The following is a 26,390-nucleotide window of genomic DNA, read 5'->3' as shown; positions in this document are numbered from 1 at the left end:
CTCTCCCTTGTCCCCCAGTTGATACCAATATAAAAAAAAACAAAAACGCAGACCTAATAAAAAATGAGTTATTTCAAATGTCTTTTGGCAATAGTGATAACCTGGGCCAAATCCAGGATTTTGTTTTTTTTAGGGGTGGGGGTGGGAGAATTTACAAGAAAACTTTAAAAACGAATCAAAATTGTGTTCTTATGCCTTTTATTACATTTTTACGCGTCAAACAAACATTTCGGGGGGGGGGATTAAAACCCCCTAACCTCTTCTCTGAATATGGCCTTGGTTATAACAGTAGGTTTTTTTTTCAAGGAAAGGATTGCAACAATTGAAGCAAAAAATGACAAAATAATGACAATAAAGATTAAATAAACAATTGGAAAAACATAAAAGTAGATGATTTGGTAAAAATGAAGACTAAAATATTGGCAATCCAGGAAGTTGGTACGCTGGACGAGGGTCATTAATACTAGACCAGTTTTTCAGCCAATCTGACTAGATCTGTACTTGCATGGAAGGGCGCATCCAAGGTTTTTGTTAAGGGGAAGGGCTATTTAAAATCAAAATCTTAAAAACGCATCAAAAATTTGTTTATATGCATTTTTGTTAGGCTTTAACGTATCGGACAAAAATTTGGTGAGGAAAGGGGGTTCAAGCCCCGTAAACCCAAGGATACGGCCTTGCTTGAATGTAATCGAATATTTTCTATATATTGAAACATGAGCAAACACAAAGATAATAATGCCCTTTTTCCACCAGCAGATTAGCGTGAATCATCGCCAAGACTAGAAAGTATTTTATTTGTCAGACCTCCGTTATTTTTTGGAATTAGTCTCTTTAGCTTCTGAATGGTCCGCATATCACTGCACAATAGAATAGCACCTATTTAATCAGCTATAAGAAATACTTACCATTACAATTAATTTCTCCCCGGTTTTGATTGGTCTCGCTGTGAAGACATATCCCTGACAAAATTCCCCTTCACTGCGCCATGCCAAACAGTTGTCAGCACTTAATCGCACATGCCGTCCACGCGTTCTGTAACATTAAAAACAAGAATATTAGGCTTCTTATTGTATCACAACATAGTAATCGTTCCCTAGGTTTGATTGACCTCACGGTGAAGTTCCCTTAACAAATTCCCTTTCATTGCAACATGCGAGACAGGCGCCTTCATTTATTTGCACGTGACAATAAAGCGTTCTATGACACTAAATAAGTGATATCAGACTTCTTCGTGAAAAATTATTACAAGGTTGACAAAAAGTAAATGATTGCTCCCTAATTTGGATTGAACTTGCGGTGAAGGCATATCCCTAAACAAATCCTCCTCATTGCATCATGCCAGAATAGTGTCTGTATTCAACCACACGTGTCGTCCACGCGTTCTGCAACATTAAATACATGATAATGACGCTTCTGATTGTAACCTAACTAGTATAAACCTCAAAACAATGAAAGCATTTGAAGGTAATTGGATGACATGTCTGCAAATTTCTATCTGGTTAGAGTGTCATATTTGTCAAAAATGATATATGATGCTTCAATGAGGTATAACCATTTTGAATTGTAACAATTATGGCGATAGCACCAATTACAAATATGGTAGCAATGACACAAAGTAATAATATAATAATTGGGGCAGCCCTGGGCAGGGGCGGACGGGATAACAGCCTTTGGCTTCTTGTTTGGTACACTGTACAAATATTCCGTACATACATTTGCAGTTTCTAAAACAGGTTTGATCAATTTCCGAAATAACTTTTCGTGTATTTTATTCCAAATTCATAAAGCTTCACATTGTACTTTATTTGATTTTGCAAAGGAAGATCCAGCAAAATGAATATACTTATTTCTAGTTTTAACGTTTGACAGATTTGTGCATATTTCATAAATATCGATCAAAAATACATACCACTTATATTTTAATGTTGGTTAATCCCGTTTGCTTTTTAGAGACCCCCACCCCTCCTCCAATGCTTTTGTAAACGTTTCCAGTGAATTTCAGATCAGATAAGCGAACAAAATTGCCAATACATTTTCTTTTGTATTTTTGACAGACAAACGCGGTTAACTGTTTCAGCGGAATCAGGGATGAACGCGGGGGAGGCTCAGAAATCCCTCTCAGAAATCCTGAATTTTCCCGCATTTCTGGGCAATTCTGATATAAATCATTAAATAAAAATTTATTTCTTTATATCCTCCCCACCCCCACCCCCCAAAAAACAACTGTATACGTGCCTGACACGAATCAAAATTTTATTAAAAATGAACTCCAAAGCTCAATATTTTGCCCCGAGCTAAATTATTTCTAGAATAAGCAGTAATAAAAATCAATGAATAATTGTTCCACTATAAAACTAGGTACAACATTCTTTTCTACGCACAACATGAAAGACCGTTAGCGATCGAACTGTTTCCTAGTAATTGCTTTCCACATCTGATGTTAAGCTATTTGATGTTGAAACAATCCAATTGTCAAGATTGTAGAATAAAACATCTGGCGTCGGAGTAAAACAATAATAACACTTATACATCAAGAAGTTAGAATGAGGAGTCACCTAGACTCCTCAATAGCGGTCTTACGGGATATCAGCTCTTAGAAAAGAACCTGTTCGAAAAATACAAATAAAGACCCATTGTAAGAAGAATGAAGCATTGTAAGCGTAAGAAAAATAGGCAGTAACACGGTATTTTATCCCCCACTTCTGAGCTGAAGGTCATAGTAACCAAATTCTTACTTCGTTAAGCTCGAAAAATGTCTCTTTATTGAATTTTCAGAGTCGCTTCCGGTAACATATAACTACTTTTTAATTTTTTGGCTTCCAATTTTTGCTTCGGCAGTCAAACCTAAGGCCGCCCAATGAAAAACTGTCCTAGTATGGACAGATTTTAGGTTCTCAGGCTGGCAAACCTACCTTCAACAAAAAAAAAATCGAAATAATGCCATATTAAAAACATAGACCTAGCCTATTGTTTTTTTTTCTTTTTTTTTCAATGTTCTAGGAAGTCAAGAGAATCACGCTTTAAATCCGACAGATCACTCTGAATTAGGATAGCAACGTCAATTGGTTGTATTTGCTTAACAAAGGCATCGTCTTGTGTCATACTTGATCGAAAAGAAGACACAAAGATTAGGCCAAGAAAAACGACTATCTTGAGTTATAACTACACTCCCCGTTAAAAAGTTAACTCTTGTGGTGTTTCTCTTTAAAAGGCACAATTTCCCACTTTTTAGGTGGAGATTAACTTTAATCTTTTCTATACAAAAAAAAATCGGAGCAGGAATCCTATTTTTGCATGTTTATGTATGGTAAAACTAACAACAAGAGCTTCCTATTTCTTTTAAAACAAAGTAATTTATTTTTCAGAGAGAGCACATGCCAGGGATAAAAGATGAAAAACGGAATCGGAAATTCCAAAGTTTAAGAGAAATCATAGAACTGCCTCAAAGAAAATAAACAAGCGAAAAGATTCCATGTATTAAAGCATAAAATTCCTGCCTTATTCCTAGACACTTAAATTGCGTCAATTAGAAGAATTTGGAAACAAAATTAAAAAACGAAGCCAAGAGCCTAGAGATGAAAACTGTGTAGGGGTCGCACACTATCCATCACAGATGTAAATGATTTTTACCGAAAACTACACATCCCATCCGCATGTATATCATATTTGCGGCTACCTATCTGTCACCAGTGTAAACAAAGTAGCTTAGTGTGAAACGAGGGTTTCCCAATCAAAAATCATGCACACTAGCATAGTGTTTCTACTCCTCCGTATCTAGAGGGTAGCCTGATTTGACACCCCCCCCCCCCAAAAAAAATGTCTGATTCGAAAAAAAAACCACAATTAAACAAATTTTTAATACGTTTTATAATTTCTTTGTCCCCCTCCAACAAAAATTCTGGATACGGCTTTGCAAACCAGCATTGACGTCACACATGGAGAAACTAGACGTGGGAGTTGAGTGTCAGACAAGGTACGAAGAGGGCCAGCGCCACAGAGCAGTGGTGCTCTGGGATGCAAATCAGGTAGTTGGAAGTGGCCAGCCCCCTGGTGTAAAGCAACCACTATTGCCACCTCTTAATGTCCTTTTTCCATAGTAATGTTTTTCCAAAGGTAATTTAGACTTATTTTGCAGATTTTTGTTGTTACCCAGTTGGAATTTCCCTAAAAAATCTGGTCTTAATCTATGCTTTTGAGGCCCGAAGCCACGTGTGTAACTACATAAAAAGGAAAAAACCTAAGTCCTATAATGGAAACATTATGAAAAGTTTTCAGGATAAAGTTACAATGAAGGCCTTTGTTTTACCCAATGTGAAGCGCTTAGAAGATCCAATTATAATCAAAATCCCTTATATGAATTTCTCCATGAGTGAAGGCCTAGAGATGCCTTTTTTCCTTTATTAATCTTTCTTTTACCCTGTTTATTTACACTACTATGAAATTTTGTACCATTAACGAGGTATATATTTAATCTACCGTCTAAAATGAGGTACAGATGATAGTTCTTAGACTTATAATGTTCTTATGAATAAATTTTTTCCTGCTCTACTTTGTGTTTAGATTTAACATTCCAAAGATCCATTCTAGTAGCCTAACTTTATTCTACAGTATGGCATTCTTCATTAATTCCTGAAAAACTTTGAAAAAATCAATACAACATTTTGACACCATTAAGAGCCGTATTGCATCCATGGAAACAAATGTAAAAAAAAAAAAAAAAAAAAAAAAAAAATTATAAAATCGTTATCTCTAAGAGCAACAATTTTTACTGGTGAAAAGAGATTCCAGTAGCAAAATTAAAAATTCTTGAAGCAATCCGTTTGATTGGTTTTAACCTCCTATAGGATACAATTGTTCATAGGACTGGTTCGACTGATTTTTACCGGTTAGGCTTTTTACATGAACACGTTCATCAAAGTTGGACAAGTCAGTTCTGTTTCCAAGACTGTTACATGTCCGAGTCGTGGAAAGAAAAGATAAAAGCCGTTCCTTAGGATAATACTCAAAACGAACAAAAAGGTCTCTAGGGGATGAAATAGAACACAAGGAATGAATCATCGACAGGGAAAGACTGCTTATTAAATCAAATGAGCTAGCTTCCTTCAGGAGAGTTCCAATCAATAATGTAGTCTCTTGAGATAAGATTTTCTTAGGATGAAACCTATAAGAAACACCACTCAATTTATTCAGGTCCCTTTAATATTGAATTCAAGAAGTGCCAACAACAAGAGGGGGAGGATAAAATTGAAAATGGCGCAATAATTGGAGCACCCTTACATATCTTGGTTCGTCAAAATAATAACAAAAGCCAACCGGTTCTGGTACATTCGCAAATGCAAGATCCATTCTCAATAAATTCCGTAGTTTTAACAATGAGATAGGCCTGGGGTCTGTCTTCGTATTGTGGGCCGGATCAACTTCAAATAGATAGGTAGTGCATTGAGACGGTAAAAATAAACCATAAGATAACATATACAACGATGTGAACAATCTTGCTGATTAAAATCATCCAAGCAATTGAGACTGCACAATACTGGCCCTCTAAAAACAGTTTATTTCAAAGTTAAACAATAAAAAGATTAATATAGCATAAATCACGACTAAACGGCAAGGAGAACATGCTATCATTTAATTCTGAGCAGAAGAGAAAGTAAAGAAAGGAACAACAGCAATAATCTCACAAACAAAAATAATTCTGATCTGACTGGGTTGCACAAAATCTTATGGAGTTGAATGGTATTGCCTCCTGAAGTGCTACTTATATCTAGGTGATAGAAAAAAAAATAACGAAACAAACGAAATAAAGCTGAACAAAAGACAAGGATCCCCGGTAAGTGGATTAATTTTGATCAGAAAAAAAGAAGAACTTAGGGTATTGTAAAATACTGGCTCGTGGATAACCGCTTAGACTTAGTTCTAACATTATAACTAATTAAAAACAAGAAATGAAAAGAGTAGATTAGGCTGGCTAAAATACAAGGAAGTCTGGGATCTCGTTTAATTTTGCACAAACCGAAAAAACGTATAGTAAATCAGTACTTGTGTATTATATGGTACACATTCAAGAATATGGATTGATAAGACAACAACCGGTTTGTACCTGTCATTATTTCAAGAAAATTAGTTTAGGCTCAGTTTAAATCTAAATTTTCGGTATTTTTTTTATTAAATATTTAATAAGTGAGGGTACTTTGTTTGGGTTAGGCATTTAATATAATGTGTTCTGTGCGGCCCCCCTACGATAATTCTTTGTAGTATTTTTTAATAGTTTTGTTACTAATGTATTGCATTTTCATCATATTTCTGTAAATTACGTCAGGATTAACCTAACTTCACATCTCGAGAGCGTACCATATAATACATAAGTACCGTGAAAACTCTCGAAAATGGAAATAGTTCAGGCGAAACTGAGCTGTAAACGCTTTTCGTGGGGTTAGGCGATATTTGCTCAAAAACAACTGCTTACGTCAAATCAGGGTTGCAACTTGCAAACTTTTCGCGTGAAATGCACTCTTTTTTACCTCAGAGGGGAGGCGGAAGTGTGAGAATCACTCTTTTTGGGTATTAGGTTTCCTTCACCCTGAACGTCAGTAGTTGAAAACTTCGTGAGAAGCGTAATTAACCCAAGGAACAGGATTACCAACTTGCGCATTTTTCATTTGAAATTTTATACCTCAGAGGTGATACCCAAGCTTTGGCAGCCGTGCACATAGAATTTTTTTACTTTCACTCTTTTCGAGCAAAAACCACTTTTTTTTACTTGATTTGCACTCTTTCTGGACGTCAGTGGTTGGCAATCATCCAGTGGTTGGCAATCCGTCAGTGGTTGGCAATAAAATTGTATGATACAGAAAACAAACACGAAAAGAGTAAAAAGAGGCTGCCCAAAATGTAAGGAAGTCCAGAATGTCATTCAATTCAGAGATCAAACGAAATAATACATGTTAGGTACATGATAGGTAATACATTGCTCTCACGGTAATGAACGAAATATCATTTCTATCAAGAAAGACAAACTAAAGATAAAGAAAAACATGGCAAAAGAACTCATGTAAAATACTTCCATCGGCTCCAGGACGGGTGTTTAACCGTATATGCGACTCAAAAGAACAAATGAGGAAAGCGCAAAGAGATCCTTAAACAAAAAGAAGCCCGAAAATGTCAATTAATTTGAATTTTGACGACTTAAGTTTAAACGAGATATATATAAACCCAGGTGTTCCACCCGATATCCGGTGATCTTAAACAAAAAGCTAAGAAGCTATGACATTTTCAAGTCCTTAAGGTGAGGATTATTAGACTTCTATCTGCAAAACCACTCCCGAAGAGTTCCGCCTGACACGTCTTCAAAATTCTAATTATCCCAAAATTTAACATTTCCGGCTTAAGGTTGAACATGAACTAAAGTCAAGCTATGACTAACCAACCAAGAAAAAAAGTATTTCGACCATAATTAAAGGTCGTTATGATAGTTATACAAACACATTTCAAGGAAAAACGTGCAGAAAGATACCGAAGAATTGACAATCTCAATTAAACTGCTAGTAGTTCTAAGCATGTCTGCTATTTCAACAGCTCGATTTAAACCAGTTTTATTAGATTTGACAATATAAATGAAGAACGAAATAACAATATTAAATGTGATATTTAGCAACACAAATTCTCAGTTTAATCTTAATATATGATGTCTGTCATACAAAAACATTTCAATGAAAAACGCGCAAAAAGACACCGAGGAATTGACATTCTTAATTAAATTGTTAGTATTTCTAACGAAGTCTGCTGTTCCAACAGCTCGAGTCAAACCATTTTTGTTGGATTTGACAATAAAAAAAAACAACGAAAAAATAATTTTAAATATGAAATTTAGCAACACAATTCTCAGTTTAATCTTAATAGATGATACAAACACATTACAAGAAAAAACATGCAAAAAGAGACCGAAGAATTGACAATCTCAATTGAATTCTTAGGAGCTCTAAGGAAGTCTACTGCTACAACAGCTTGATTTAAACGATTTTTTTGGCTTTGAAAATACAAATGAACAACGAAATAACAATGCACGAAACAAGCACATAAAAATATGTTTTAGAAGAAATGTATCCGAATTTTGGTGAAGCTGCAATCGAAATTTGATTCGTAGTCTGTGAGTTAGTTCGTAGTTTGTAGTTGCATTCGTTTCGTCGGAACTTAATCAAGAATAAAAGTTTTCACTCAAATTAGAATTCGTCAACTTAGTAACAATTCAAAATTTCACAGGTAATAATTCAAAATTTCAAAATTAGTGATAATTCAAAATTTCAAAATTAGTAATAATTCAAAATTTCAATTAGTAATAATTCAAAATTTCACTATGAAAATACTTAGTATTAATTCAAAATTTCACAAAATTTCAAAATTTCACAAAATTTCACATTTTGAAATAATTCAAAATGTGAAGAAGAACACAAAGCAATGAACTGGCATTTAGATGAAATCGTAAAACACATTTTTTTTCCCCCAAACCATATACAATAGAAACTAAAACCAAAATCTTCCAATATATCCCTGCGTATAGCCAATGATCAAGAGACTTAGCAAGAAAATTTAATGAAACGATATTTTTTTAAATTTAAAGCGCTTTTTAAGTAAAATTACTAAATAAAAAAAAAATTCTGCAATAAGAGGCAAGCTATCATCCCGCAGCCCCACGATATTAAAGTTTAGTCCAATATAGTTTCTGGAAATAATGAAATATTAGGGACTAATTCCCACCCCCCAGCATCGTTCTATATTTTTAGTTTTAAGGCACGTGGAGGGTTATAATTTTTTTGCATAAAAATCCACACTTTTAGGCTTTTGGGACTCTTAAAAACAGGCATAAGTAAAAAAAATTATTTAAAACCTTTTAAATACTATTTTAGGGTCAACAAAATAAGATATAAGAAAAACGTAAAGCAAAAGATCAAATGGCTAAATGGACAAATAAAACAGCAAGGGAATTACGATATCTTTATGTTCGCGAAGCGAAACTCTCCTCAAATAAAAAGTCTAGTAGAATTCTTTCTAGTTAGTTTAGTATGGTATCAGTTGCCAAGCTGTCTTGGTCAGGATGAAGAATGAGAACAGTAAAAATCAGACTGTCAGCATTGCAGTCCAAAGTAGTAGGTAAGTTTATGCCGTCCTATTTCCAAGGAAGTAAGATAAAGCTGATTAAGACGATTTTCATAAGATGTAAAGGAATTTATTTTGTCTTCTTATAGTATTAACTATTTAGCCCAGTTTCTTTTCTTTGTTCAATTGATACAAGATTCCAAATAATCACCGAAGCCACGCCGAAACAAAACTCGGTGGCAGCAGAGGCAATTATGCTCGGTGGCGGCCACCGAAAACTAATCGGCTGCTCTCCATCAATCGATCGGCGATCCTTTTATTTTTGGAATTTCTTTTGCTTGTTTTTTTTTGAAAGTTTCAAAAACATGAGTATTATCAGTTCTATTCGGAATTCCTTCTAATCAAGAGTTCTTGGGGTCCACAATTTTTTTTTCAGCTTCGGTACCATGGTCAAACCTCGGCCAAAATAAGGATGAGACAATTTTAACTTTTTCCGAACGTTATTTTAATCCAAATGATCGACAGTGAGACCTTAAACTGCCTGAAAATTGTAATAATCCGACAGTGAATTTAAATTCTAAAAGTAAAATTAAAAGAAAATTATTTGCACCACATCTGGTGCAAGAAACCTCAAGGGAATGGGATGGATATACCTTAATCCATGTCTGGATTTCCTGGTCTTGCAACCTACATTCTAATTCTTTGACTACCCTATACCTATTTTACAATTCCCTTATGCCTTGTCCCTTCTCATTACAGTTCTAAAAAAACGTTTTATGTTAACTTTACCGTTGTTTTTCCTTCAATGGCATCACCACAAAAAATAAAAGTTAAAGGCAAAGAATACGGCATTGGACTTTATAGTTCCTACTGGCAGTGCTGATCTCCGTTCTGTAGCCCTTCAGCCAGGAACTGCAATAGGGTGTTGGGAGCCAGTCATCCTAGTTTTCACACACCCTTCCTCTTTACAAAAAATAAAAGTTAAAGGCAAAGAATACGGCATTGGACTTTATAGTTCCTACTGGCAGTGCTGATCTCCGTTCTGTAGCCCTTCAGCCAGGAACTGCAATAGGGTGTTGGGAGCCAGTCATTCTAAGCTTTCACACACCCTTCCTCTTTACCTTCCCCATATTTCTCTAGATATTCATTTAGAGCTGGTTCGACTCTGGCTAATCATACAGGATCCCCCTCCCGCCCAACGGAAATAGTGGATACGGCCTGGTTTATAACATAAGGCTTATTTTAGGAATTTTCTTCAACTCTGAGTCCAATAAAAATAATTGCTTGGAAAAAATAGTTGCTATGTCAGGCAAAGGTACTTACTGAAGAAAATTGCCATAAATAAGCGTTGTTAGACCTTTCATGCACCAAACTCACTAGGAAAAACACATGAAGACACCAAAAACGGCATTTTTTATTCAATTGCTGACAGTTTGCGGAAGTATATTTATTGTGATATACCAATCCCTAAATCCGAAAAATTCTCTTATATGGATTATGGAAAATAAAACAAGGTGCACCCGGGGGGGGGGGTGATTTGAGATTCAGGAAGAATTTTTCTTTGGGGTTCATTTTATAATTTTTTTTTAAGTTACATCTGTATTCAGGCACGTACTGAAGGGCGTTTCCATGCCTGGATATAATGAAAATCAATTATTTAGGGGGCTTTTCTTTTCTTACAATTTAAATATAAATAACATCCAAGCTTGGATGAATTGTTTTAAGGTAGCATAAACGTGGAGCTAGAAAAAGTAAAAATCAGTGTTTTCAAATAAATAGACTTACCTATGGAATGGTACAGGCTGCAATTTCGGAGTTTCGGAGAAAAAGTAAAAATCAGGATTTTCAAATAAATCGACTTACCTATGGAATGGTACAGGCTGCAATTTCGGGGTTTGCCCTGACTGAACTTGACTAGTGCTCGGTGGACTTAGAGTAAGCTGGTTGATTCCGGGTAGAAGAATCCGATCAATTTGAGGGTCTGACCCTGACCTTGGAACACAGTTACTAGGATGGGCCATTATAGGACTTATAACAGAAACAGGTCGAGGTTGTCTTGGGGTTTGTGGTAATGGAGGATTATTTGAAGAAGCTCGAAGACGAGACTCTAAAAAAATAAATATTCTAAATTTTGGATATAAGCAAACAAGATCAAAAGTAAAACTGATTAGGATAAAGAGCGATAGAAAGTTAGAAAACTTCACTATTACTCTCTGACTCATTTCACCACCTTGTTAACATTCTATGCCTAAAATCTATATTGCATGAGAAGTATTTTTATTCTTCGTGTTGGAAATAGCAACAAATACTAGCAAAGCAATAATAAAGGTCAGTGAAAATAGAAGAGAATTATGCAAAAACTTTGGTCGAGAATAAAAATCTCAATCTAAAGTCTATATTCTATAGCATTCATTTTTGCTTTTCAAGTCTTTTTTTTTTCTTTTTTAACCATTGCATTTTGTTCAAATTGAAATTTTTCTCTTGTACCTAGTTAGATACGCCAAAGGACTTTGCAGTATCTGAATATTCCAAAAATTATATATTTTTTGCAGACTTATAATTGTAAAATGTGAATTTAAGAAAATTTTATCGAAATAAGGAAATATTGTGTAGCGAAAATCCATGTCTGATTTTTGTATTTTTTCTACATCTCCATAAAAAAAAAAAAAAAAAAAAAAAAAAAAAAAAAAAAAAAAAAAATAGTGACGAACTTTTCCATTTTAAGGAAATCCTCCAAATCTTTTAACAATTTATTACATGAGATAAATTCAGTATCCAATAGCAGTAAAACCAAACTCGCTGGAACGACTATAGAAAATTTGTTGTAATAAATTTCTCCGTTGAGCATTGGCTTATCTCCCTACGGAGTTAGGCAAGAAATTCCTGGCTCATATACAGATATATCCTTGAATCTAAGGAACTTCTAGACGCTTCTCTCCCAGCGGAAATGGGATACAATATCTAATTTTCGTCAGACAAACCTTTCTCCCAATTATTTTCATTCAGAAAGTACCATAATTAGAATAGGAAACAAAAAATGTTTTTCTAAGAAATTTAAGGTCGTTTTTATTAGGGGGGTGGGCAGTGGCTTATATTGAAGGGGATTCAATTAAAGAAACATTAAACCTAAGGGCTTACTGATCTCTTCTTTCGATCGTAGACACAATTCAATAGATAAGATATATTTCAACAACAACAACAAAAAATAACAAAACTATTCAATAGCATAATCACAAAACCCACAAAGGCTTCATGTTACTACATCTATCTTTATTGAGAAATTAGTATTGTATATTCAAGAAGTCAACATAAATATCTAATCTTCGGAATTTTGAGGGGGAAGGGATGGGAAAGAAATTCTTTGCTCTTGCACAAGATAATACTTTGATTCAAATTTCCAATTAACTTACAAAAGTCTCTCTAGCAAGATAATCAGGACCCAATGTCAAATTTTAGGAATATCTCCATTATTCAAATTCAATAAAAAAGTACGAGACAAAGAAAAAATTGAAAAAAGAATTTATTCAATAGGTAATAATAATAATAAGAAAAGATAAGAAAGAGTCACAGGCAGAACAAGGGACTAATCGACTTTTAATTAAACCATTAGGTATATTTTTCATTTTTATCAGAGGCTTCTACAAGGCATATAGTCAACGGTGCCTAACAAGTGGGAGGGGACTCAGCCATCTCACATTTTGGAACAAAATATACAAAACGCACAAAATTTTGGAGTACCTGAAAAAAGTCTAAGCCCTTTTATCGCCTTATTCTTAGAAATTAAACAAAAAAAAAATTTCAGCTGAAAGTAAGAAGCAACATTAAAACACTAAAACCCATTGTTTACATCTATTATCGGTTATTGGGAAGTATACAGACTTTTTCAGGGGTGATTTTTCTGGTGGTGGGGGGTTTACGTGGGAGGATATTTCCATAGAGTAATTTTCCATAGAGGAGGAGCCGGATTTCCCGCCGTTTAAAAAAAAGACCAGAAACTAAATAAATTGACTTACAACGAACAGAAATTATTACGTATATGAAGGGGGTCGCCCCCTCCTCATTATCTCGCTCTTTACGCTAAAGTTTAAATTTTGTCCAAATCCTTTGAGAATGACTCCTGAATCACCAAGGCTGTTTAATTAGATTTAAAGCCCTTTCAAAAGTACCCGAAAAAACTTAAGCGTAAAGAGCGAGGTATTAACGAGGGGACGACACCCCTCATATACGTAATAATTTCTGCTCGTTTTTAGTTTTAATATTGCTCCTTACTTCCAGTTGAAAAAAAAAAACTTGTTTTAAAAATTCCCTTCCCCCATGAAATTCCTCTATGGAAGGATCCTCCCACGTACCCCCCCCCACCACCACCACCAGGAGAATCCTCCCTTAAAAAATGTCTGTATGTTTCCCAATGACCAATACTAGATATAAACAAAGGGCAAAGTTCCTAACTTGCAGTCCTTCCCCTGGTGGTGGTAGGGTTAGGTCATCCTTAAAGATATAGTTATTAGATTTTTCAACTATGCTGAAAAATGGCTATCTCAAAATTTAGATTGGGTGAGTTCGGGTAAAAATGAGCATGGATTGAGGGCTAGCTGCCCTCTAATAACTTTTTAGTCACTTAAAAAGGACATTAGACATTAGAACTTTTGATTTCCGATGAAATGAACCCTCTCCTGATCTTCTACGATCACTGGGTTGGATATGATCTCCCGTGAAAAAAAAACACAAATCCGTGATCTTTCTTCTGGCAAAAAAAAACATGCAAAATTCCAAATTTTTGTAAATAGGAGCTTGAAACGTCTACAGTATGGTTTCCTGGTATGCTGAATCTGAAAGTGTGATTTTTATTAAAATGGCTTGATATTTTGTGGGTGTTTCCACCCTTTTTCATAAGTTGCGAAATTTATTTCAGGCTCATAATTTTTGATGGGTATCATTAGAGTAGATGAATTTTACATATTTTGCTTCTTAGAATTTGGGTTACCATTGAGCTGCATCACTCCTTGCCTTCAGTTCGTTACCACGAACTGTTTGATATTTATTCGGATGTCTGCGTAAAAACTGTGTCCATTTATATGCATATTAATGGAGGGGGAGCCAGAAGTTTTTCATGGAAGATGGGCGAGACTGTCAGAAAAATTATTTTAACGAAGTTTAGGGTTCTAAGGGGGACCATGGCTTCCCTGGCTGTCTCCAAAAGATATTTATGGAGAAAAACTTTAGGAGGTAGATCGATTGTTTAATTTTTCTTCATCGGAATATTTGACACCCGTCTGTATTTGGGCAGTTACATTCATTGATCCCAGAACGTAGTTATTGCTTTAGATCCAATCCCATTATCATTTTGATAACAAAAGCCTAGATCGTTAATACAAAACAACATTCTCCCTAAGTCTAGTAATAAAAAAAAAAAAGATTTTTCTTCTAGGACAATCTTCTATTCGTGTTACAAGAAAAGGGCCGATCTCTTCTAAGAGGCTTTCCTAGTTCAATTGCTTTCTATCATTCTAAATGGAATCGATTCAAGTCCATAGGAAGGTCTGGGAAAACATTATTCAATCTAAAAAATTAGATCTTTGTGTTGACAGAAATAACACAACTAAGCAATTGAGAAAAGTGCTCAATTTAATCACTTGATGACGCAAAGACATCCTGAAAAAAAGATTACAATTTAGAAAGGAATACTTCCTTGTTTTGACGAAATCATTAATTGCGCTATTCGCTAAAATTAGTTCTATCGAATTAGCCCTGCTCTAATTTTGCCCCTGCCCTGGTACTGATCACCTACATTTTTTTTTGCGAATAAACTGTCACTAGAGGAAATTGCTTCTAATTAGCAACCAAACCTTAATATTCCTACTACTACCGCTAACCACTCCCTACAATAAGAAGCCACCTGTGGCCAACACAGCTGCACACTCTCCTCCACCGCCACCGATCTATTCAAACCTTCACCGTTCCTTCTTCCAGTTATTTCAATTTTGTCCTGGATCCTTTCCTATGACCTTTTTCACACCAGTCGAAAAAAAAATGTTACGAACGAAGAGTTGCCTACTCCGCCCTACCGTTCCACCACGCCCATCCTCTTCATGTCTTTTAGGTCATACTTCCAAGGCGCGGTGTAAACAATCTTTAAAGTGGACCTTCCCTCGGTTACTATTCACAATGAAAATTGAACTTGAAATTTTGACAATTATCTAGACAATCATGAACCAATCGAGTCAAATATACCTTTTATTCTCAAAAACAACATTTTATTAATAGAAATACGTATTTGAAATGGAAATTGCTAGAACAGAGTATCTGATAAAGATGGCAAAGTGAACCAGCAATTCAATAAGTAAAAAACAATAATATTTCAAAGAAATATATTCTCACCAGAATTTTATTTGTCAACTAGGTTAAAGGAATGAATATGCAATTACGCGCTAAATAATATACCATGTGTGAAATCAAAATTACGTAGCACACATATAACACACGCAAATACACACACGCAAACACACTCGAGAGTTCTTAAGCCGAACTGGCCAGCCATCACAAAAAAAAACAAAGAGAGGTAAAACTCAATGAAAAGACAATAAACAAGACTGCGGCCAGTATAGAGAAAAGACGAAAGATTAAAACAACGTAGATATTTCGCCTGTATGCAAACTAGACGTCCTCAGCACAAGAGATACAAAGATAAAAAGAAAAAAACACTAAACTAAAAACAAATAAAACCACCACCAATATTAACAAATACAATTGTAGCAATTGATCCACGTAGGGAAAAGAAGCTATTAGAGTCACCAATGAGAACATCAAAGCAACTGAGGAAAAAATTATAAAAATTGATTAATCAATTAACTTAACTTCAATTTTTATAATTTTTTCCTCAGTTGCTTTGATGTTGCAAAGGTACAGTGAACTAAGATGTAAATACATATCATTTTAAAAAATCCATCCGAGGAGATGATTCTGGGACACACAACGATCATCATTGAATTTGTACATAATTTCAGCCAACCTCCTGCAACTCTCTGAAGTAAAACATCTGCCACTGGGGATGAATTCCATTTGGGTCCAAAAACTATTCTGTTTGCTCATCCCATGCAAAGCTTTCTCTTGACGACAGACAGAATCAACACGCCAGAAACTTTTCTAACGGCTAAATATCATTCAAAAATAGAAAAAGCAAGTGGAATTAGGGTTGCCAGTTGGGGCGCATTTGCGCCACAGGGGCACTTTTTTTGAGGTGATTACGCATTAATTTTTCAAACTGATGCATTGCGTCATTTTTTTTCATGGCAATTCGTTCATTTGGCGTATTTTCACAAGCACAATCGCGGCTTTGGTGCATTTTCACTTTTATGACGACGCAACTTTAAACCGAACATCTGGTAAAACAGAGTGGATTTATGCTTTAAACTTGAATAAAAAGTATTTTCAAAAAATGAGTCACTCGTGGAATCTGAAATATCAATCCCTTTTGCATAATTCTGGCAATCATATCTGTTTACACGAAGGATGAAGGCATCCCCCCGTAAATCTGGTGGACCTCCTGCCCCATCTTTCTAAAATTTTGACAGTTCATTTCTTAAACTAGGTTGATAATCTTCTTCTTTGGCGCGATTTTGGATATTCTTAGGTGGAGATTTCCCAAAAAAAGAAAAACGTTAATACAATCCCCTCTCCCTACATTTTACGAAACTTTATCCGATTTGACCTGGTTTTAGTGCTATTGTTTGTGACTAAATAATAGATACACCCAGATCCAGCCCTTAAGGGGACAGCATCAGAAGATTCTCCCTCAAGGTCGGAGGAGGTCAAATAACGATATAAGTGAATAACCGGGCCAATATTTTCCCTATTTTCGAGTCCCCGTTCTTCCTCCCTTGTGTGCAGGCATGGCTTTAAGTGATTATTCAGAATCCATGTCCTCTAGTAATTCTATTGCATCGATGTGCCCAGTGTTTTGAAACAAATTAGCCAACTTGAGTCGTTCGATGAAAAATCCTAAATGAAATTATTATTATTCAGACCTGCTCCCCTCCCCCCAAAAAAATACCAAGTTTTTTTTATTTTATATTTTCAAACAATTTGGCTATTTGCCATCCCCTCCCCAAAAAGTAATTCTTACAGTCTTTTTTTTAAATCTTATTTCCACGGCATGCGTTTTATTGTGTTAGAACTTGTTATGCAGCTACTTATACCTCTAGCCACTGTTTAAATATATAACAACAATTCTAAAACAATTAAGAAACTTACCAACAAAGTCAACTCCGACTGAATTTCCATAGATATCAATTAGCGCCCAAAGGGAGTGACGAGTGTCAATCCCAGAGAGAAGGATCCCTTTGTCTTCCCCATTCACTGAATAGTGTAGATCACCAGCTACTGTTACATAGTAAGAAATGATGGTTCCTTGTTCCGAGTGTCTTTCGTGAATTGCTTTGGCCCAATAGCCTGGTTTGTTGGTGAGATCTAAATAATATATTGTTGAAATTAATTTGTCAGAATAGCAAGCGTTGGGAAGTTACTTCAAACACAATTACTTCAAGTGCTAACCAAGTAAAAAATACAGTTCTGGGTTTTCCTTAGGCATAACTTTCCCTGAGTACTTGATGCTTCAGTAAAATAGCTTGATATTTCAAGCCCAGAAGTACCAAAGCATACTTTAGGATCACTAAGTACTTTCTCAAGTAACTTATGCTTATGTTGCCTTCTTATATATGCTTAGCTTATGAATAGCTTATGCTTATTTTGTTCATGTGTAAATATAGGTGACATGTAAATATAAGTTAATCAATGTCTCTAGTATAGTCAATGCAACCAAAAACTTAAAAAAAATCCTTTTTCGCATAATGACCAATGGTCTGCGTAGCGCAGATATCTATCTCCTGATTTTCTATCTTCGGCCAGGAGTGCAACGTGTGGTTAGGGACAAGTCATTCGTCACTTCCCGTGTTTTCCCCAAATTCTCTATTTATCTATTTAGATGAGGATCGACTTAGGCTGAGCTTACAGAGACACACCGTCTACACCCGTTCCAAACTAAATAACCAGCGACCGAAGCTCTAATATATTCCAAAACAGGGTTTCCAAACAGGGGGTGCATGTAAGTCCGTTGGTAGGGTTGATGGGCAAATTAGCCTTGCACCCCTCCCCTGACTATATTTTTTATTTTTATGCGAAGTAGCAAATGAGTATCACAATGGCCTTAAAAATAAACTTAGCAACAACCCCCCCCTCCTGCCCATGGTGATAAGGAATGCTTGCCCTGGTCACCCTTCTCCCTCTTCACCATTCCTAAATGCACACACCCTTGGTGTTAAGTGGACGAAAAGGGGGTTGGGAGGAAGGATATATGGAGTTGATTCTGCAAAGGAGTTGAATAGAATTACAGCAAAGAGTTGGTAGCCCTTATTCTAGACAAATACGCAAGAATTTCAAGTGCCGCGCAAAAAGAGACAGGATAGAAAAATGCTCAACACTTGATTTTAGGCACGCAGTTTGAAAAACAGTTGCTAAAAGATAAACTATCATCCATGTCAGTGAAAAAAAAAATCATTGGATAATGCTGCTCCACACACTCAAGCATATTTAATCCTTCCAGCCAATAGTTATATAGTACAGACTTTTTAAATGAGAGCATAAAGAATGTCACATCTGCCTAATCACTGCAGCATACTTAGGTTACAGAGATAGACACTAATATAGCAGCGTACATTTCTCCAGCAAGTACTCCAAATCTGCAGATTTTCATGTTTTCATGAAGATTATTTTCTGTTTCTGGGTCGTTTTTTTTAATAGGTTTTGGAAGATTTGATGGGAAGTAAACCTACAGTTCTTGCCCCAACTAGTCGCTATGTAATTAAAACCTTAAATACATTGGTTAAAGAGCACAGCTCTTACTACTCTTTAAAGAAGTACTATTTCGTATTTTCCCACCAAGCAGACGTGTGTGACATAGACCAACGAAGAAAACATAAAAATAAATAAGAAAGCCGTAAGCATAGCAATGAAAAGACATCATTCCAATTTTTGCTATCCCCTTTTATTTCCAAGTTACATTTATGTAATCAATTTTCCTATGAACCATGGTGAGTTTTATGGAGCACATTAAGGTCCATATAGCTTGTAAATTTATTTTCTTACATGCGTCATTTCTGGAAAGAGAATTAGGAGGAAACCAGCTCAATATGGGATATAGAACGAAAGAAAATAACTATTCTCAGCAAGCCAAACAGAAATGTTTATCAATAAGGGGGTAAATTAAAGAAAAAAAATATAGAAGGAGGGATTTACAGCGTCTGTTTTGTACCTTTTTCTGTACAACCCTTGTTCTTAGGGTCCATGGTCCTCATGTCTTCATAGCCAAGATATTAGAAAAAGGTATTTATACTAATTCAAACTTACCATATGGCATACAAGGCACTAACTTCATTTATGGCACACAATCGCGCCCCACTTTTGAAATATTCAAAGTACAAGTTTTGAATTAAGCACAACATACTTTTGACAATCCAAACAATTGGATGGCGTGGCAACCGAGATCAAGCAAATTCGTAAGGTTATTCGAAATAGGCATTTTATATTTTTTAATGCGTGCTGTTTTTATTAAATAATTACGTTATTATTAAGTCATATCGTTAACATTTTAATATAATTAACGTTCTTGTTTTATAACGTTAACGTTCTTATTTCATACAAATCGCGTTATTGAGTTACTGCACCCTAATATAACTGGGTAGTATGCACTACAAAGTATTGTTTTTTAGTAGGTACATAATTTTTATTCTTTACAATAATTCGGTTTCCTGGAGTAATGAAGATAATACACAAAGCAGATCGGTTGTGATACCTAAAAGGGCGACATACGCCATTTTGCAACTTTTCAGGAGAACCAAAAACTCCTGAAAAGTTAAACCAAAAGGTTTGTCGGTTGTGATCACTCTGAAGAAGATAAAGGGAACATTTTCAAAAACGAACTTTTATCACTCTTTTCAGTGGTATAAATTTAATTCATGCATTTCGAACGAATTCAAAGTTATTCCATTTTATGGTGTATGTCTCCTATTTCTTTGACAAAAAAGGAAACAAATCCCAGGTGGCCGTGTTATAGCTCCACAACAAGATAATATCAAAGTCCGAAAGAACAAGGTCAAAAAGAAGACATGTGCTCTGCACGTGTCTTAGTCTTCTTAACGGTACGAGACAGGACAATTCTGACTGCACCATTCGATTCCTCGTGCTCAGTTTACCATGAGACATACATATCTCATTTTCGATCAAAATGGCATATGTCACCCTTTTAATTATCGTAGCCAAGACATTATCCTTCCATGGATATCTGAAATTTACTGTAGTAGCCATTCAGGAACGAGTAATGATAAAAAATATTTTTATTCTGAAAAGTTGTGTTTTTAAGTTGCTACCTTTGCAAAAACGTGTGTCATATTAATCTAGCGTAAAAATATAAATAAATATATAATGAAATTAGAGCTTATTCAAACTGATTGAAGTTTTGGTAAAATTCTAGTTGAGTGACTTCTTGCTATCTCAGAAAGGGATTAGGTTAGGAAAATGAAACTTTCGGGGATGGCTCTACAGGCTAAAGTATCTCCCGTGAAGGTATTTTAAAGTACCCACCTCCACTCCTTCTCCCTCTAGAGAGCCCTGAAATTCGCCTACATGACAGGTTTATACCTATTGAAATTTTGACAAAAAAACATTTTACCTTAATTTTCAGTAACCAGTTGCTTTTTCTCTGCCTTTAGTTCTGAAAAATACAATTCCTGTTATTTGAGTAAAATTCTGAGCCAAATCAATGTTTTTTTTTCAAAATTTAGGAAATGTATTTGCATATCTTTAAAACCTTATAAATTTGGATTGAACAAAGTTGTGAAGTTGAAAACAAATTGTTGTACTTCATTCAAGCAGAAGATCTATTTTGCAAGATTTCACTTTTATAACACACATATTTTTGAAGGTCATCAAAGGTCAGGGCCTCTAGAGGGAGGAGTGGAGGTGGGTACTTTAAAATACCTTCCCGGGACATACTTTAGCCTGTAGACCCGTCCCTGAAAATTTCATTTCCTAACCTAACTCCTTTCTGAGATAGCAAGAAGTCAATCAACTAGAATTTTACCGAAGTTTTTACAGCGTCTAAAGAGGCCCAAAAAAGACCCTACATTAAAAAACGACGATGGCGTATTTAGACCTCACAGGGAGGATTGCCCTAAACTTTATTTTGGTAAATAGATAGAACTGAATCTCTGTTATCAAATGATGGTAAAATTGTCGTCTTATAAAGCTCTAGCGCCACAGGAACATATACGAAAAACTTGCATAAAGAACATGAACCTTAAACGAAAGGACTTTCCCTGAAGTCCCGAGTACCCTTTACAATTTCTTGTTACAAATTGGATTTATCAGTTGACTCTTAATATTAAATCAATTAAATTAAAAAACTTTGACAATGACATTTTTTTCCCACTCGTTATGGTTAGAGGTGATATTCTAAGAGATGATTCTTAAACAAATGAAGTTACCACGTGTTATCTTAGAAGTTGTTTTTATTTTTCTTATTGGTAAAAGGTAACTCAGATTTCGTAAACAGGTAGCGCTTTTTATGATAAAAATAAATAAATATTATGAAAAAATATATAAATAGGAACTTGCCTGGGCATGCGTATTTAGGGAGAGCACCTTGAAGAGCTATAGGATCTGTTGATGTCATACCTATCCTCAGGACGCCACTCCAACTCGTAGAAGCCTCAGCTAATCTTATTGTGACCTTTAAAATAGTAAACAATAATTTATACATAGGAAAAACAATAAATTTAAAAATAACTTTTGTGAAAAGGAGATTCATCTACAAACAAGGGACAATGAACTAGAAATTAAAAAAAAATTCATGGACGCCCTGTAGCCAGGAGTTTTTTTCGGGGACGGGTCATGTCCAGATTTACATCTTAAAATAGGATTCGAAAGTGTTTGTCTTTACCAATGAAAAAAATCCAAGATGTATACTTTTCGATACTTTTTGTGATAAAAAGACAATTTTACTTTAAAGAAACATCTCAATTTCCAGGGAGAATTCTACAACTCTTCAAGACCAATAAGAGTTACTATATCTCGATCGCCGAAATGAGCCATTTCTTTGCCAGAAACGAAACAACACTTAATTAATCAAACTAATTACGACTAGTCTAAACAATAGGTTGTCTTTCTTTAATTTGGCAAGGACACAAGACCGTAGCTTCCAAAATACCCTAAGCTAAATGTTTTTCTCTGAGTAAACGATCGTAAAGGACTATGAATTCTAAAAAAAATAACATTACTCCAAGCATTAATAGACACACAAGCGGAGTTGAAACTTAGTCAAAGAAAATTTTCCGCCCGGTAGGAATGTATAAGACCGTAGTTGAAATTTTTTCCCATATGGGATGTTATTAGTGCTTGCAATTTGTGAAAAAAAAACCATTCAAAGTCACAAACACCGGATAACAAATACCAACTGCTCCTACCCCTGAAGATAAACAACACACATAGTGTCAAGTTTACAGCTCTGTTACGTTCGACAAAACAAAGGAAGAGGCAATTTTGGAAGGAGGGCAGAGGGGGCATTTGCCCTGGGCGGAAACATTTTGGGGGCATAAAATTTGAAATAAATAACCGGCTAACTGACCGTTATAATTATTTTGTAATTTTCAAATTTTATTTTTAATCAACATTAAGTAGAGGGAGTAGTTAATAAATGAAAAATTAAAAAAAACAATAAAATTAATATTGATTAAAGAAATTAAATAATAAATAAAAAATCAATTAATTAAAAAATTAAAAATATTTATGTGAATAAATTAAAATTTGTTAAAATTTGGCTTAAAAATTCTGTTAAAATTTTGCTCAAAAATTTTGTGCGGACAGGGGGGGGGGCTAACTACGATTTTTCCCCAGGCAGAAGAGAGGCAAGAACCGTCACTGAATAAAGGACACTTTTAACAAAACAACCTTTTCTTTAAAAACCCTCAAATTTCAGGACAAATTTCTCCCAGCTTGCTTCTCTTGTTGCATCATAATTTTAGCCGATCATACTGATGCTCAGATGTATTGAAACCGATCACTACGGAATATGGGACTATATTTCTTGGTACTGGTACAAAGGGAATATACAAAGTCCATACTAGAAAAATCCACAAAGCGTTAAGTTATATATTAAGGCTTAGGACATATGTTTTCAAAATTTAATTTCTTGTTGGTAATATTTTTAGTTATGAATAGAAACAAAATATTAGACCTTTTTTCAACACTATTCAGAATATGATTCTGAATAATACGCGAAGGATTTATTCATTATGATACCTTAAGTTCCAGTACAAATTTACCTTATGGCAAAATTCAAATTTTATGCAAATAAATAAGAATGTTTATGCGCATTATGCCTACCACATACTTGGCCTAATACATTAGGTGTTAAAAATATCGCCCAAAAATAAACCACAGCATAGATTTGCAACACTGGACTAAAGCCCGTTTCATACTATTACGACTTACATAGAAATACTAAAGGAGGAAGTGGAAGAACATTAGGTAGTTATGGACTTTTCCCAATTCACAAACAGTTCAATGAAACCTTGCACACTGGATTCCCTCAAGTTTTTTTTTTATATTGTGCTCCTTCTTTAGGCATAAACTAGCTTTCTAAAGTGCAGCCAGGGGTGCACTACAGTATCTCTCACCTTTTAAATATTTTGGCTGCATATACTGCATATAATACATATACTAGCTAGCATAAACTAGCTTTCTAAAGTGCAGCCAGGGGTGCACTGCACAGTATCTCTCACCTTTTGAATATTTTGGCTGCATATACTGCATATACTAGCTAGCATAAACTAGCTTTCTAAAGTGCAGCCAGGGGTGCACTGCACAGTATCTCTCACCTTTTAAATATTTTGGCTGCACATACTGCATATACTAGCTAGCATAAACTAGCTTTCTAAAGTGCAGCCAGGGGTGCACTGCACATTATCTCTCACCTTTTAAATATTTTGGCTTTAATAACTATTGGTGTCCCTTGCATTCGACCAGCTCTGGGTCGTCATGCTTTGACAGTGATATTGCCTAGCAGATAATATTTAGCCACCATTGAACATCCACCAGGTTTTGCTTCGCCAAAGTTTAAATGATTTAAAATTTTGGGCATTTTTTCGTAAGATTCAAGCTAATGCTCTATCCTTATTTAATTTATCAGTGAACAAACTCTACTCACATTTTTGAATATGGGAATTTAGCCTATGAGATTTATTGAGATAGAATTAATAATTTTTTTTAACTGGTACCATAGTACCCCCCGCCCTAACTGGTCTTTGTCAATGCTTTTGAATTCTTTCCATTGGCCTATATTTAATTAAATAAAAAAAACAAGTTTTTTTAACTGAAAGTAAGAAGCGACATTAAAACTTAAAACGAACAGAAATTACTTCGTATATGAAAGAGGCTGCTTCCTCATCAACGCCCCGCTCTTTACGCTAAAGTTTGACTCTGTCTCTCAATTCTTGTTTTTAAAACAGTAAAAAACTTTAGCGTAAAGAGCGGGGCGTTGATGAGGAAGCAGCCTCTTTCATATACGAAGTAATTTCTGTTCGTTTTAAGTTTTAATGTCGCTCCTTACTTTCAGTTAAAAAAACTTGTTTTTTTTTTATTTAATTTCTGAACGTTTTTGAATCAATGCATGTTTTGATTTTGGCTCTCCGCAGAGGAATAATTAAAGCGAAATTTGCATTTTTTGATTGATCGAATGATTTTGAGAAAAAAGAGCGGGGGAGGAAGCCTATTTGCCCTCCGATTTTTCGGTTAATTAAAAAGGCAACTAGAACTTTTAATTCTTTACGAATATTTTTATTAAAAGATTTACGTAACTTATAAATTAGCTTACGTAAAGAACTTTTGTATTCTCATATTTTTATTACATATATGAGGGGGTTCGCCCCCTTGTCAGATCCTCGCTCTTTACACTAAAGCCTAAATTTTGTCCCAATTCATTAAGAATGACCCCAGAATAAATAAACCGTAGAATAAATAGTTGAAATTACTAAAAATACTTTAGCGTAAAGAGCGAGGTATTAGGAGGAGGTGAGCCCCTCAAATTGCACCCCGGCCGAGGGCTGAGAATCAGGAGATCGGCACCTGCGCTACGCGAACCCCAATCGGTTTGCATGCGAAAGTTTGCTTTTTTTGCTTTTGAGCCCCTCAAATGGGTAATAATTTCTGTTTGTTTTAAGTTTTAATGCTGTTCCTTACTTCCAGATGAAAGAACTTTTTCGTATTTATTTTTTCATTGTTTTTTTTTAATAATGCTAGCAAATCCTGCGCTCCCTTCATGGAGATTTTCTTCCCCCATGACAAATTATCGATGGAAAGTTCCCCCAGCATATCCCCCTCTTCTCAACCCCTCCCCCAACCAAAAAATCCTCCTGAAAACGCCTGTACACTTCCCAATAACCATTACTATATGTAAGCATTGGTCAAAGTTTGTAACTTGTTGCCACTCCCATGGGGACTGTGGGAAGTAAGTCGTCCCCAAAGACATAGTTATAAGGTTTTTCGACTACGCTGAATAAAATGGCTATCTCAGAATTTTGATCCGTTGACTCTGGTAAAATAATTAGCGTGGGAGGGGGCCTAGGTGCCCTCCAATTTTTTTGGTCACTTAAAAAGGGCACTAGAACTTTTCATTTCCGTTAGAATGAGCCCCCTTGCAACATTCTAGGACAACTGGGTCGATACGATCACCCCTGGAAAAAAAAAACAAAAAACAAATAAACACGCATCCGTGATCTGCCTTCTGGCAAACAATACAAAATTCCACATTTTTGTAGATAGGAGCTTGAAACTTCTACAGTAGGGTTTTCTGATACGCTGAATCTGACGGTGTGATTTTCGTTAACATTCTATGACTTCTAGGGGGCGTTTCCCCCTATTTTCTAAAATAACGCAAATTTTCTCAGGCTCGTAACTTTTGATCAGTAAGACTAAACTCGATGAAATTTATATGTTTAAAATCAGCATTAAAATGCGATTCTTTTGATGTAGGCATTGGTATCAAAATTCCATTTTTTAGAGTTTTGGTTACTATAGAGCCGGGTCGCTCCTTACTACAGTTCGTTACCACGAACTGTTTGATAAAGAATAGGCGATCAGGCGATCATAAGTTTCAAAAAATGCAATTTAAACGTATATAATGAGACGGAGGCTGAACACCCTCCCAAATTCAATCCTGGCCATGCTTTTGCAGGGAATACAGAAGGTTG

The 26,390-nt window shown here is 35.2% G+C and overlaps 1 protein-coding gene across 4 annotated transcripts in view; it reads right to left on the bottom strand.

Annotated features, from left to right (window-relative positions):
• Positions 1-905: 905 nt before the first annotated feature.
• LOC136029991 (protein neuralized-like) overlaps positions 906-26,390 on the bottom strand; it is a gene marked incomplete at its 3' end in the record, with an annotated part of 86,664 nt that continues 61,179 nt past the window's right edge. For all 4 annotated transcript variants that reach the window (XM_065708578.1, XM_065708580.1, XM_065708579.1 and 1 more), the window contains 4 exon segments: positions 906-1,032; positions 10,957-11,200; positions 17,344-17,559; positions 21,760-21,874. In XM_065708578.1, coding sequence (XP_065564650.1) covers positions 906-1,032; positions 10,957-11,200; positions 17,344-17,559; positions 21,760-21,874 — 702 coding nt within the window.

Source organism: Artemia franciscana, chromosome 8, assembly GCF_032884065.1.
Source record: "Artemia franciscana chromosome 8, ASM3288406v1, whole genome shotgun sequence".
NCBI lineage: Eukaryota > Metazoa > Arthropoda > Branchiopoda > Anostraca > Artemiidae > Artemia > Artemia franciscana.
Note: the sequence above shows the minus strand (reverse complement) of the source record. Positions and strands in the feature narration are given on the sequence as shown.